The sequence below is a fragment of the Sarcophilus harrisii genome, chromosome 3 (genome assembly GCF_902635505.1).
Source record: "Sarcophilus harrisii chromosome 3, mSarHar1.11, whole genome shotgun sequence".
Taxonomy (NCBI): domain Eukaryota; kingdom Metazoa; phylum Chordata; class Mammalia; order Dasyuromorphia; family Dasyuridae; genus Sarcophilus; species Sarcophilus harrisii.
Genome location: NC_045428.1, coordinates 236,875,918 through 236,891,783, shown reverse-complemented (window position 1 = coordinate 236,891,783; position 15,866 = coordinate 236,875,918). Strand labels below are relative to the sequence as shown.

At 37.7% G+C, this 15,866-nt stretch overlaps 1 protein-coding gene across 2 annotated transcripts in view; it reads left to right on the top strand.

Annotated features, from left to right (window-relative positions):
* Nucleotides 1-517: 517 nt before the first annotated feature.
* SIM2 (SIM bHLH transcription factor 2) overlaps nucleotides 518-15,866 on the top strand; it is a 73,471-nt gene continuing 58,122 nt past the window's right edge. For both annotated transcript variants that reach the window (XM_003763394.2, XM_031959238.1), the window contains exon 1: nucleotides 518-1,282. In XM_003763394.2, coding sequence (XP_003763442.1) covers nucleotides 1,108-1,282 — 175 coding nt within the window. In that variant the 5' untranslated portion in view covers nucleotides 518-1,107. The remainder of the gene's footprint in view (nucleotides 1,283-15,866) is intronic.

Below are 15,866 nucleotides of genomic sequence, written 5' to 3'. Positions count from 1 at the left end.
GTCGGACTCCACAGGAAGGCAGGTCTGTAATAAACAAACATAGCTCATAAGCACGTGGAAGAAAAACAAACCGACACTCGGTACTCCTTTCCGAGCGGAATCTCACAGGCTGGAGCGCCAAGAAAAAGAGGAGATCTGCTGATTTTGACCAGCACCCCTACTCACCCACATCTTGGACTCTCATTTATTGGCTTTACCTACTCTTACTACTGCTGCTAAGACTTCTGCTGTGGTTTGGGATTGTTTTTTATTCACCGACTAAGGGTTTTGAGACCGTTTTCCCCCCTTAATTAAGAACTAAACAAAAGCAGTTTTCCTTCTCTCCATATTTTAATCCCTAATAAAAAAAAAAAAAAAAAAGAGGAAAGGAAGAAGAAAGATTAGGAGGTGGGGGAGAGAGGAAAGAAGAGGGGAGAAAAAGGAGAGAGAGAAAGAGAGAAAGAAGGAGGGGAGGAGAGAAAGGAGAGAGAGAAAGAGAGAGAGAGAGAGAGAGAGAGAGAGAGAGAGAGAGAGAGAGAGAGAGAGAGAGAGAGAGAGAGTCATTTGATTGCTGATTGACACTAACAACTCCAGAGCATGGTGTCTTGTTGGGCTGCTACAGGGAGAAGCCAGATCGAGAATTTCCTGTGTCAGGTTTTTCTCGATAAGAGTAAATTATCCAAGCCTCAAGAAATCATCTCTGGGCAAGAAGACCTCCTCCTGAAGCCTCAGATACTGTAGCCAATGCCACAGCTGTGTCTCCAGTCTGCTTTTTTTCTAGGCTTTTTTTTTTTTTTTTCCCCAACAAGGCTCTCTCTCTCTCCTTGATCCAGGGGTCTTTCACCTAAATAGACTGAACTTCTAACCTGACAGCACCTCTTCAGTTTTCTTTCCCTCCAGTGGTGCTATCCCCTTGCTTTTGTATCTTCTCACATGCCTGAATTGTTCTATTCAGGAGAATTGGTCTTAGTCTTCTTTCACCTCACTCACCCGCTGCCAACAGGATCTACTTTTTCCGGGCGATCCAGTCCATTGCTAGAATCTAAACCCTTACGCTCTGAGGCTGCTGGGCACTGGAAATTTGGAAAGTGGGCCGCATTTATATAATATGCCCAAAGCAGTGGCACGATGAAGGAGAAATCCAAGAATGCGGCCAAGACAAGGAGAGAAAAAGAAAATGGAGAATTTTATGAACTGGCCAAATTGCTACCCCTTCCTTCGGCCATCACCTCTCAGCTAGACAAGGCATCCATCATTCGGCTCACCACCAGCTACCTAAAAATGCGAGCGGTCTTTCCAGAAGGTGAGATATTCTTTGTCGTCCAGCTGTGGAGAGGAGAGAATGGCCAGCTTTTACAAGGAGGTGGAGAGAACAGAGAACTGAGCGTGGGGGGAAGGCGAGGGGGGTGGGGGAGAGTTGTGCTCAGACAGGGAATTGTTGCCGCTCTAGAGACCAGTTAGTGACTGGGGGTGGGGTATGGAAAGGGTGAGAAATAGCTCTAGGAACCCTTCTCCGACCCTTTGTAGCTCAAAATGGTAGGATTACAGCAAGGAGCTTGTTACACGGAAGTTAGGAAGATGCAAGCACTCTAGGATCTTTCTTTCCATAAAATCTGGAGAGAAAGTGGGGGCAGGACAAAAAGAATGAACGGGATTGGGGTTGGTGAAAAGGTAAAGTGAGAAATTTGAGGAATTCTGAAGCAGAAGAGGTAAACCAAAGTAAGTTTACTTGAAATTTAAACATAACTTCAGAAGTTAGCAAATCTAATTTTTTTTTTCTCTGCTTGTTATGCTGTTTGCCTTTATTAAGTGGTCTCTCAGAAGGAAAGGGGAGAAAAAGAACATATTACTGGCTTCACACACGCACACAATATGTAGATGCTTCAATTCCTGATGTCTACTTCACAACTACAGGCAGGAGTGTATAATACTGGGCCTAACCCCAGCAGCAGAAAATGAGACCTCACAGAAAAATAGTAGCAGAAGACTTAGCAAATGCATCAAAGAATTTGATGAGTAATTTTAGGCTGTCCCCAGATACCTTGTCATTCAGACTTTTCCTTTTCCTCCCTCTATAATTCAAAACAGATATAACATGGCAATACTGGCAGACTCTGAGTGAAAATCAGTCAGTCAATAAACACTTATTAAGAGCCTACTATGCATCAGATACAGTGACTAAGCACTGGGAATAAAAAGTAATTCTTTTTAAAAGTCCCTGATCCCAAGGAGCTCAATCTAATTGTAGAGACAATACCTACAACTATGTACAATTGATCTGTGAAGAGGATAAATTGGAAGTAATCCGAAGAGGGAAGGCACTAGAATTAAGGAGATTTGGGAAAAGTTTCCTATAGATGAGATTTTAGCAGAGCCTTGAAAAAGATTAGAGAAGTCATTCTTCAAAAACTGAAAAGACTTAAATTTTGGAAGAGAAAATGATAGGAGAGGTTAATTTTAATAGTTTCCTTCCATATTTCTAATATAAAGTAGAAAGGAAATCTCCTTTTTTTAAGGGCTGGACTGAATGTGGGAAATGATGGCTGTAATACTACTTAAAACAGATTTTTGTAGTATAACACACATATCAGAGTACATTTCCCCTCAATTACCACACTCATATGCCTTCTTTCAGTCTTTTTGCAAACTGCATACATGTAAAAGCAAACAAATAGGCAACATTTCCTTGAATGCCCTGCAAAAGCAACCTCAGCTACCTGCCTCCAAGGACTTAGATATGACCCTGGTAGGTTACAGTGAATTAAATCTAGAGTTAAATGTTTTGGGCTGAAATATAATGGGCAACTTTCTAGAATTATTTATCTGCCTTCCTACCTCTCTGGCTGGCTCTATATTTTTTATGTCCTACAGAAGTCTCTCTGAACTCTCATGATAATACATTGGAGTCTGTGGGGAACATGGAAAGAAAGTGTCAGGAGAAGACTTCTGAGAGTAGAGTACCAGAGACCCCAATACAGCCTACTCTTACTCAAGATTTGTAGGTGGTATCCTGTGGATAAAAGGAGCAGGTGCAATCATCCAACCTTATGGTGTCTCCACATCCAGAGACCCAAGTAGACTTTCCTTAGAATCAGATGATTATAATTAGGTACACATTGCATAATTTAATCTTCTGTGGGGGAGCTAATTAAAATTTGGCTTTTTTTCCCCCTTCTCCTTTCCTTTATTTTGTCTTGTGTTTGGTCCCTTCTTGAAAATGTTTTTATTAGCTTCCCCTGGGGGAGTGGAGGAATTTTTCTGGGGCAAAGTGACTTCAATAAGAAGTGTTCCTGGCAGGGAGAGGGAGGCACCCTGGATTATAAGGATGAGTGGATGGAAGAGAAGTATTACATTTAAACTGCAAGGGCACGGGGGAGAAACTGGGATTTCTAGCATCTCCAAGCCAGAGTAGGGAGGGAAAAAGAAAAGGAGAAAAAGAAATAAACCCTAAATTCTCTTAAGGGGTGAACATGCCCAGGCTGGCCTGAGATATCAGAAAGTGTCAGATATTCTGTGTGTTGGTCTGCAAATGGAAGGTGAGGAGAGAAAGGAAACATAGAAGGGCAGAAGTTTCCGCTGTCTTCTGACACCTGCAGTCTCTATTCCTTTACTGCTCTTCGTATGAAAAAAGAGGAGCTTTAGAGAGCCCAGTTGAATCTATTTAGACTGATCCGGTTAATGGGAGAAATAATGCTACTCCTAATACGAAGATATTCTTGCCATTGCTGTTTGGAAGAATTTCATCTCGATATCTATCTCAGTGTCTGTGACTGTCTTTGTATTTAGTCTAAATCTGTATGTCAGCATCCTCTTGACTAACTTTCCTTGAAAGTGCAAATTCAGTTATAATGATTAAAACCAATTTTCTTGCCTTGCTTTTAAAAAGCAGGCTGAATACACACGCTATTCTTCTATAGCAACTACACACTGGCATACATCCCCCGCCTGGAAAGATTTTAAATCGAAATATTACGGGGTTGTAATTTGTCACTTGACTTGCTCCTGAAATTGATGAAGAAAATAAAATCAAAATCTGGTTAATGTTTTCTTAAGAGTATCATGAAAAAGTGTAGCATCCAGATCTTTGTGCTGTGCCTGGACTTTCTGAGTTAATAGTCTTCAAATAACAGCGGGATAAATTCGAAATGTTCATCTGTGAGTGAGAGGACTTAGAGAAAATTTAACTAAGATAGGATCAGTTAAAATAAAATAAAAAGATGATAGATTATCCTTACTCCTTTCCCTCACAAAAATTAGTTGCTATTTGCAAAACTTATTTGTAAAAAAACTTTTTGAACACGAAAGAGAGGCAGGTTTGGGATTTCGTTTCCTTTTAAGAACTTTTGCTTCTTTTTCTCCTTTTCTTCTAAGGAATGTGAAGTGAATCAAAAGCATGTAACCAAAAAAACCAAACACAAACAAACACAAAAAAATATGAATGCAAATTTTCAGGGAAAGATGTTTTATGTGCGTTGTTATTTAGGGAGTTTCTAAGAAAGTCCCATTGGAATTTGGAAAGAGGTTAATAATAATCACCGTTGTTGATACCATTACTATTATTATCTCTCCAACTTCTTATTTGAATTGTAGAGTTTTTTTTTTTTTTTTGGTGGGGGGGAGAACGGGATATCTTTTAACTGCTAATTCCAATGGAGAAGTAGAATAATAATCTCACTTCTACGGGAAGCCTTTCCCCAGCGCCCTGTTGATTACTTCCTATTTATCCTTCTTATAATTTGTTGTACTTAGCTGTTGGTGTATAATCTCTCTTCTTCCCACTCCCCCCCTCCCATTCCCACCCCTTAGTTTAAGAACTGATGTGCAGAGATTCTTTTTTTTTTTTTTTTTGCCTTTATATCCCCAAATCTGAGTACAGTTATTAAGCCTGGCACTTATTTGTGCTAATTTACTAATTGGCAGATTGCGTGAGTAATTAAGATGAACTGATAAATTCAGAATTTTCTGGAATTTCTCAGTAGTGTAGGACTCCCTCTGTCCTCAGTAGGCGAAGAATATAAAGTGAAGATTCTTGTACCCCTGTTTCCATTTTCTCTCAGCTTGTGTGAATTTATCCTGCAGCCTGAGAACCAGTACTGGATTTCTTTATGCTCTTCTCTGTCTTAAGTCCTTTAAATGCAGGACAACAAGGGGAGAGAAAAGACCGAGCTTTTCCTGTGAAAAGAGTTCATAAAGCAACCGAGTAGCGGTTGTGGTTAGATATCTCAAGAACTAGACATGGTACAAAGGCGCAAGCTAGAGTAACACGCTTCTGTAGATAGGGGCACAGACCAGCCAGCAGAAGTTCGTCTCAATAAAATATATAGGCGGAGAACAAGTGAAGGGAAAGGAAGAAATTTTTAACCGCTAAAGAATGAAACGTATTGAATTGACTTCTTCTCTCATGGGCTAATGTAAGGTACAAGGATCGTAAAACTGGGGGCTGCTTTTCCTTCATCCGGAACTGCATGACCCCCTTTCTCACTCCCTAGAAAGAGGTGCATGACGCCGAATCCTCAAAGATCAAAATTACGGGTATATCTTTGGACTAAAGGAGTAGGGATCTCCGAAATTCATTGCTGCGTTCAAACGTCGGTCAAGTGGGTTATTATTTTATGAATTTTTTTTCTAATAAGGTTGAGAGCTGGATAGAAATTGAGAAACACGGATTGGCTATTCTTTCCAGGTTTGAAAAGAACTTCCATTTCCCCTCCTTACATTTCTCTAGAATCAGAAAAGCCCTGTATAGGACGGAAAGGCGAGCACAGATCGAGATAGATAAGACGCAGAGAAGCTTAGAGATATTTTCATTTAGGGACATTAAACAATGTATATCGTTCTTTCCACAGGCTGTAGTTATTCCTATGCGTCGCACAAAGAAGAGGTATAATAAATTTACTTTAATTTGTTATTAATAACATCCTAGTTGGGACAACTTTTGTCCTGTGATTTGGGGGGGGGGGGAGGTCCGTCAAAAGCAGAATATAGTGTAATTGGGGTATTTTCCCCCGGAGGCCAGCACCTTCCCCTTAAATCTCCCCTTTTCCCCCCCAAAAAAGCTATTTTTAGTACCTGAGCATTAAGTAGCAATTTTTCCCCCTCTGAATTTGGGAATAGAAAGAAGTGTGGATGATGGCAAAGAATTGTATTTAGGACGCCTCAATTATGTAAAATTATTTGTAAGCTGCTTAATGTAGAAAGGGGATCTGAGATTTGAGGTTACAGTAGTAGAAACAATTGCTATTGCTTTTAGAGGCAAGCATTAGATAAATTTATCAAGATTGGAATTTTGTATTGGGAAAGGGGAGTCTAAAAAGATTAAAGGACATTTTATATAGGACCAGGTCCTATATTTAGATGCCAGCTTCTTTAGGGTGATTTAGGAAAGAATATTCTTCCTTATAATGTTCTTCTCTGGAACGTCTAACTTTGGGATTGAGGAAGAGGGGACTACTTGAAGAAAGTGCTCTCATTGAAGGTGAGTGGAAGAGGAGTTCTAACAGACTTTGTTTCTCAGTTGCTCAGCTGAGCACAAGGACTAACGAAACTATTGGGGAGAAAGTTTGAGGACTAAGTCAATACTTTTAGAATCACAAAATAGTATGATTTTCAAGATAGAAATAGGCTTTAGAAATAATGTAGTTAGAGGAAATTGAGGCAAAGAATGAAGGAATTTTAAAAGTTTCTATTAGCTTCTTTACTATGTGTCTAGCACAGTTCTTATATATAAAATTGGGCTATAACAAATCCAAAAGTAAAGATAGTTCTTGGCCTCAGATAAGTGGAGGTGTTATACAGAGTTGTTGTTTGTCCTTGGTTTTCGAAGAGGACCGGAACATAAGCAACGTGATGTCATAACATGCAAATGAATTGGATTTAAATGAGGATAGAGTAATTATGGCCAGTAAACAGTACTTTGGTAGTGGAAGTTTTGATGGTGAGTGGAGCTATAGAGATGTAAACTGACATAATTCTTCCCAGAACTAGCAGACTAGTTTGATAATTTGAGGCTTCCAGAATGGGGACTGGAGTAGGGGAGTGTGTAGTAGTTTCTATAGTTGGTGAAGAAATGTGGTGGCTGAAAAGATGGTGAGGGAGTAGGAAGAGAAATGAACACAGCACTAGCTTAAAACAGTGGGCCATATGAGGCAATCGTCAATGGGATGAGTGAGGAAAGGCAAAAGTTCCGAAAAGGTTAAATCTTTAGAGCATATGTTGCGATCCCTGGGCTGTAGAGAAGAAGCCTGATCTTTAGCTGGGTGGCTTGTGGAGAAGCCGATCCTGGGAAGCCAGAACTGACTCCAAAGGACCAGAGCAATGCAAACTAAGCGCTGCTTTTGCGTTTTTATGCTAGAGTATTCATTGTCTTCCTACTGGCGTTACCAGGAGCTACTATTTACAGAAGAATCCAGGGGAAAGAGAAAAAAAGGTTATGGCGAAAGGAGTGATGTTTAGCATCTCTATCCAGACCAGGATGAGTCCAAAGTAAAGAAGATTCAAATAACTACTTTCAAACCTTCTTGCTTTTCATTATTTGAATTTTTTTAAACATAAGCTTTTAGGGTTGTTTAATTTCTGGTTGGATTACTAATACGTTCACTTTCGTTCCTCCTTTAATGAGGTACCCAGCTGCCTAAACAGCTTTCTCCTATTGTACTTATAGAGCAGTTCTAATGGAAAAGGCCATTTTACTTGTCAGGACAGAGCATTAATACCTATACGATTCTATCCTTCGTCTGTTAAGTCTTGCTTCTCTCCTCTCCCTATACGTTCCTTTCGGGCACTCCACCCTTCCATCTTCAACCTCTCGTTCACTCATTCGGGGCCTTCATTGCTTGCATTCAATCTTTTTTGCCCGGACATTCTTTACGGGAGAACCTCCAAACACAAAGTTTCTTATTCCCTTTGGCGTCCCCATTCCTGAACCTAAGAAGGAAGAAGGATTCGGGTGGAGAGAGAAAATAACAATAACACCAGCAATATAGAGGTTGCAATCCAACCCCAGTGTAGAGAGTTAATGCCATCACACCTTACCGCACCCTAAACGGGTTTTGGAGATTTATTTGAATTGTTTTTTTTTTTTTTTTTTTGTTTGTTTTGTTTTGTTTTGTTTTTCCTTCTTTAAATGTTCAAGGTCCTAAACTTAAGGAAGCAGGACAGGGAAATTCTTCAGAACTCAGATCGTCCACCTTGGGAAGATAGTGCCCTCCATTCGCTAGGCTTTGTTTTTAACTTTTGTTTAAATCCAAGAATTTGGAACTAAATCCTGAGAGAGAAAGTTACTTTAAACAGGTGCTAATTAGACTCCAGTATTGTTCAGGACGGGCGCATTTCTCGAAGCAACAAGCTGGAGAAGATGCCCTTTGATTCTGTTGCTTTCTGTAATTCCAGAAAAAATTTACTCGAAAAGTCGTAGTGCATAAATGTAACTCCTCTTTCTCAGGCAATCCTACTGCAAACCTCTTATGCTTCATTTTCAACCTGCAAAGTTTTCTGGTTCCTTGGGCCTCTAGTCTGAGTCTGGGGAGGGGGGGGGGGGGGAGAGGAGAGGGAGGAGAGGAGGGAAAGACAAGGATTTTTTCTTCTGTAAAAGACAAACAGGATTGTGGCACCATCCCAACAAAGTGAAAGTTTAGTGATTGTGTTGGGGGTAGGATGGAGGGTAATTGGGGCATTAACCAGAGCTTTATAAGTATACCATTACAAAGGGACATTTATTGGAGGCAAGGGACACAGAAATGGGACTGTATATGAAGAAAGAAATCCAACCCTAAGTAGCCCAGGGCCTCTGTGAACTTCTCTTCCTCTCCATTTCACTTCTCTTGAGAAAAGCTAGGCCTCTGACTAGGTTATGAGCACCAGGTAATGTCTGCAAGAGGGCTGAGATGAGAATAGATAATAGGAAGGAGAGAGGGAAGAGGAAGGAAGGAAAGAAGGAAGGAAGGAAGGAAAAGAAAGAAGGAAGGTGGGAAAGAGGTAAGAAGGAAGAAAAGAAAGAAGGAAGGAAGAAAAAAGAAGAAAGGAAGGAAGGAAGAAAGAAAGAGGGAAGGAAGGAAAAAAGAAAAAAGAAAAAGGAGGGAGGGAAGAGAGGAAGAAGGATGGATGGAAAAGAAGGGAAGTAAGGAAGGAAAAAGGAGGGAGGGAGGAAGAAAGGAGTAAAGGAAAGAGGGGGAAGGGAGGAAGGAAAAAGAAATAGATACTTTCAAGTATTTCAGAAAAAAAGTGCACTATGAAACATACAGCCCTATCCATGCACCCTAAAACTTTCAGAAGAGGAAAAAAGGCCAGTCCTGGGACCTTTTATTCTCACAAACTCTCAAATAATTTATAGCTTTCAAGTAAGGATGTTTTGGAATTTTTTTTTTTTTTTTTGAGGGATGTGGGAGGGTGAGGCAATTGGGGTTAAGTGATTTGGGCACAGTCACACAGATAGGAAGTGTTTAAATGTCTGAGGTGTATTTGAATTCAGGTCCTCCTGATTTCAGGGCCACTGCTCTATCCACTGCCCCATCTAGCTGTCCTGACTTCTTTTTGCTTTACTTTCTCCCTCCCTGTTTACAGCACCAAATTCAGAGTTAAGATTCTTCCACATTGCCTTCCTTATCCTGTTGCTCAAATCTCATTTAAATTTAACCCTGTTCATCAGAATGCTTCGAAATGTATTGGAAATGATGAAATAAGTAGCTGTTCTAGTCTAAATTACTTCTTTAGCTTTTTGTATCCTCACAGAGTTGATGAAGTACAGATATTGTTGTGTAATGAATAGCTTTTTGAACCTGAAATCAGATTCATATCCTGCTTCTGAAACTAGCCTAGTGCTCATAGGTTTGATTAACTTTTCTGAATTAGTTTCCTCAAACGTTAGTAATACTGGATTCACTTCACATGATTGCTTTAAGGCCTAAATGAGATATTATATTCAAAGTAATATCAGTTGTCCTATAGCAATCAATTGCAGGAAAATTTCTTTTTTCCACTCCACTTAATAGTATTTTTTTTTTCAGTTATATGTGGGAATTTGTTTACTCTGATGTCTGTATACCTCTCAGGTTTGTCTCTGGGCAGGAAAAATTCCTAACAATTAAAATGTGTCTAAAGATTTTCCATAGAGGAACTCATCAAATTGAGTAAACCAAAGTAACCGGTTCAGTTTGGAGATTAAAAATTTAGTGACAGTGTCCTCCTAATATCATAGCAAAAGAAACAGATAGTACTTTTATTTGGTAGCTTAGGGCTCACCTGTCAAGTGAACTGACAATGTATGTTAAAAGAAAATAACTGTGCTTTAAAAAGAAAAAAGCAATAACTTATTGGATCTGAGATCTCAAGAAAGACATGAAGGCAAGAGAGACAATCAAGGCTGTCAGAGGAGGAAGAAGAACATTCTGTTTGGGTGCGCTACCAACTAAGCCTAATGTGATTTTGGAGGTGATTTCTCTCCCTATAACCCCCATGTACATTGTGCACATTTTACAGTGTATTTGCTTTAATAATCACAGATGAAGAAGGAACCAACTAAGACTCTTGCAAATTCAGCAATTTAGGAGTGCCTTAAAGCAGAACTGAGGGATTGGGGATAAAGGAAGCCTGAAGCATCCCAGCTCTATCTTCCCAGGCTTCTTGGCTTCTGAATTGTATTATGGACTCTTCTCTTCCACTGCAGCCTGTAATCCTGCTCCAGAATGGCTTCATCTTTTCATCTACTCTGGGAGAGAGTTGGGGAAAATTGCTCTAATAGCAATCAGTTCTACTTACAGTGTTAGACATTTTCCTTCCCTGTACCCTAAATGAAGACTGTGAAAAGAGATTCCTTCAGAGTCAGGACTGTTGGAAGCAGCCTGGAGATCTGGATTTGGATAAAAGGAATTCATTGAAAATAAGATTAAATTATACCACTCAATGTAATTCAACAAATACCTATTAAAAGACTAATACTACTAGTTAGGCAGGCTGTTCTTATGAAGAAAGATCAAGTTTTGAAATCAGAACATTATATTTAAAGTAAACCTTTAACATATATTGGTTAGATGACCCTGGACAAGTAGCTTAACCTAGATGTGCCTCCACACAGCTCTCTAAGACTACACATTGTAAACCAATTACCAATCTGCCAGAGGGAGCTTAATCACTGGGAATATACAACCAGTGAAATCATAGGTGGAGACAAAAATTGAAACAAAAGAAAAATGTGTAAGTGGAACACAAAGCTAAAAACTAGAAACTGTGTAAACAAGTAAACAAATAAATGTAAGACAGTTTGAGGACTGATAGAGAAATAATGAGATAAAGAAAGGTTTTCCTAAGAAGCTATCACTTCAGCTGAGTCTTAAATGAAACCATTCAGAAAGGTACAGTTGAGAAAGTAATTCACTACAGAGATGGGGAAAGCTCTATGTAAAGGCCTAGAGGTATCAAAAAACATATGGGATATAAAGTTTAGGTACCAGTAAATTGATCACTTTGTCTGAAAAGTAGAGTTCTTAAAAAGGAAAATTATGACATCAATATGGAAAGGTAATCTATAATCAAATTGTGAAGGACTTTCAATGCCAAGTTGAATAATTTGTATTTTGCTTTATTTTAATCTAAAGAGAGACATGGAGATTTTCAAAAGGCAAGTGATATAGTCAGACCTGGGGTTCAGAAAGATTATTTTGGCAGTTGTATGGAGGAAAGATGGAAAAGGATGACATTGGAAACAGGGAAACAAAACTTGTACCAACCTATTTTTATAACTCCATTACTTCCTCTCCAGAACTCTGTAATGCATCCTTCCCCCAAGTCCTCCATCTTTTTAAAATATGATACTTATTTACCAACTCAGCTTCTGTTGTTGCCCTTCCATTATGCTTAGAATGCATTCTCTTCTCACTTCTGCCTTATAGAATTCCTTGATTCTTTTTACAATGCAGTTTAAACACTAACTTTTCTATGAAGCCTTTCCTGATTCTCACAACTACTTTCCATTTTTCTTCCAAATTGCTCTGTATTTAATTACCTTATGTTTTAAAAATATTTATTTCTGCATAGTTATGTGTGTATTTGTTTGTGTCTGCAATAACATATAAGCCCCTTTGCTTGTGGCTTCTTAATTCATTGAGAAGAGATTATTGCAATAGTCTAGGCAGAGGTATTGAAATTTTGAACTATGAGAATGACTGCAAGTGGATGAACAAAGTATGCTGTGAAAGTAGAATCTGTAAGACTTGGCAATTGAATAGATATGAGGTAAGGAAAAGTGGAAAGAAATCACAGAAAGTCACAGAAAGATTTTCAAAGGCTTTTTTCCCTAATACTTTGAGATTGGTAATGTGTTATTATACCCAGTTAACACGTGTAGAAACTGCATCATTCTCTTACAAACTCAGGTAAAATGGTTTGCTGATGACCATTTAAATTTGAGTTTAAAAGCTTCCTTTGTCCTAATTTTAATTATCTTTATTAGGGTTTTGCATCTCATTAAATTATAATCGTTACACATTCTTTTATTTGGAATTTTGCAAAATTTTCTTGTTAATTCTTAGAATTTTAAAAAATTTGTTAAAATTTTATTTATTTTGTAGTTACATTTTGAGTTCTGAGCAGTCTCCTTCCCTCCCTCCCAATCCTAAACTACAAAAGGCCATCATTTGATACACATATATAAAACCATATATACTACTACTTTCTTTTGTCAATTCTTTCTCTGGAAGCAGATAGAATCTTCCTTCATATGTCTTTTGTAGTTGATTTCACTAGTTATAATACTCAGAATGCTTAGTCTTTCACAGTTGTTCCTCCAACAATTTTTCTGATATTCTATACAATGTTCTCTTGGTTTTGCTCACTTCACTCTTTGCCATTTCATGGAAGTCATTCCATGTTTTTCTAAAAATAAGTCATCTCATCATTTCTTACAGCAAAGTAGTATTCAATCACAATTATATACTATAACTTCTTTAACTAGCCATTCCCCAGTTGATGGGCATCCTTTCTATTTCTAGATCTTTGCCACAACTAAGAGAGCTGCCATAAATATTTTAGAATATAAAGGTTTTTTTCCCCCTTTTTGCCTGATCACTTTGGAAAATAGACGCAAATAATGGAATTGCTGGGACAAAGGCCTTTATAACTGGGCATAATTCCAGATTGATCTCCAAAATGGTTTGGTTAATTCATAGTTACATCAATAGTGTCTTATTGTTCCAATTTTTCCACAGCCCCTGGAACATTTCTCATTTTCCTCTTTTATCATTTTAGCCTATCTAATAATAGGTATGAGATGGCATGCAGAGTTGTTTTAATTTGTATTTCACTAATCAAGGACTCATAATTCTTAAGATCCTGGGAAGAAGACCTCCTTTCATAGGCTTAGCTGCTTCTTCTTCTTCTTCTTCTTCTTCTTCTTCTTCTTCCTTCTTCTTCTTCTTCTTCCTTCTTCTTCTTCTTCTTCTTTTTCTTCTTCTTCTTTTTCTTCTTCTTCTTTTCTCCTCCTTCTCTTCCTCCTCCTTCTGCTTCTTCTTTTTTATTTGATACTCAGAACAGGCTTGAGATTTTAAAGAACATCATTTGTTCCTCCATGAACTAAATGTGTGTGTGTGTGTGTGTGTGTGTGTGTGTGTGTGTGAAGGAAAGAATGGAAAAGAAGAGGAAAAAGCCTCCCTCTAATCCCCATTCTGCCATTGGAAAATAAAAGGGAAAGATTCAGAAAAGGGATAAGAAGGCAATGATTATAGGAGATGGAGGGATCTATGTGTGTGTTGACTATTTAGGGGTCTATGTTGGGTGATCGATGCCATATGGAAGAAAGATGATGGAAGAGATAGTCCTCCAACATCTTGTATGAAATGGAAGTTAGTGATAGACAAACCCACCAGTAAATTTGTAATTTGTCCAATGGCTATGGGGTGAGCATGTAAGGCATGGTATGGGAATAAATATTTGGAGAATTGTGTACAATCATTTTACAATTATACAATGCACACATTCACCCAATGCAATATGTATGTTTAAGTGTATGTAATATTTGCATGTATATTGGCCTAAATGTATATATGTAACACATACCTATATATAACATATGTCTATGCATGCATTGTGACACATCTATATATGTGGAATATATGCATATTTCCTTCATACACATCTTAAATCTATATACACAACATATATGTATGTGTCCTCATGTGCATATATGCCAATTATATCGATATGTGCAACATAAAGGTATGTGTGTGCATGCAACATACCTCTCTATATGTAACATATATTATGTGTGTATGCAGCTTATATTTATATGTGTCTGTGTGTGCAACACATATGTTTGTGATAAATATATATTGGTGTGTATATATGCATATATTTCTATGTGAAATATGTGTATATGTCTATTTGTATGTATGCAACATATATGTGTGATATAAATATATATTACAACATCAATCTATAGATATGAAACATGTCTGTGTATATATGGAACATAGCTATAGATATGATTTATTTCTTTATCTATGTGGGAAAGAACAAGCAATGAATTTAAAATCAGAAGGTCTTAGTTCAATTCATGTGTCTGTTATTTACTATTGCTGTGACCTTAAGCACTTTATAGGCTGAGGTTTTCCCATCTATAAACTGAAGGGGCTGGACTAGATAACATCTAGAAACCCTTTCAGCCATAAATCAACGATCCTATGATCCAACAGGTAGTGTCCTGATCTAAAACAAGGCTTAATGCTCAGTGGAATTTAATCTAGGATATAGACCCATATGAAAAGGAAAGAATTCACCAGAGGACATAAACCAATGTAAATTCCAGTCAGTTCTTTTTGGAAAGACATTGAAGAACACAGAGAAATACAAATAATTTACAAGCCCACTTTTATTTTTATTTTTATTGGAACCATCCTGATAATTGGAACAAAGGTGTGGGTCAAGCTTTTTTTTTCCTTTTGCCTGATTTTTTCATATAATGTCTCCATTTTCCATTTTATTTGCAATATATAGAAAGAATTCTTACAAACAACTTAGGCTCTGATGTTAATTATTTAGTCAATAATTTATGGAAAGTGAAGTATTTCATATCAAAATAAAAAATTCGGTGAAAGTTTTAATTCCAAGGGTGATTAGTTACCTCAGTCTTGGTCCCATGAAGTCTTCTGGGAACATTGTGAAAATGTTTCATAGTGAATTGAAGGATGTTATTGGAAACTTTTAAAAAAAGGAAATAAATAATGTAAAACTAGAGAATATGTACAAGAGAATATAAGAGAAGAAAATTTCAAACTAAACATGATTCTGTCTTCTCTCCTTTCCACTGACATTTGTATTACAATACTATATTCTTAAAAGACAAATGTCATCCACATTAGAGACCCAGGATGCATCTATTTGTCATAGGCACTATAATGCCAGTTGTTTAATTCAAAATTCCCAGGAATAGCAAATTTTAAGGTTCAAGGGAGGATAAAAGAATAAGAGATTGTCATTTCCAGGGTTATTGTATATTAATTTCTATTAGCTGTAATATGGCAATCCTAGATAGGAGGAAAGTGGAACCCAATTTTTTTTTTTTTTTTTTAGTGGAACCCAAATTAACCAAGCTTTATATTTCATTTCTCATACCATACTCTATGAGTTGCCAATAGATTCTAGGCAAGTCCAGGAGTATTTAAGTTCCAGCTTTTTCCACTTTTCTGTCAAATAAAGTTCATGCCAGCTGGCTCCCAGCCCATAGGGGTGCTACAATGATTAATGACCTGCTAATTGCAGGTGGAGGAATAAAATGTCAAGAGACTATAATCAGACAAGCCAACAAGAGGTACTAATATTAAATGGTTAGTAGTATAGCTCTAATTTTGACTAGCAATAATTAGGGAGGAAATATAATTTCTTAGGGCTATCCATTTGACTGC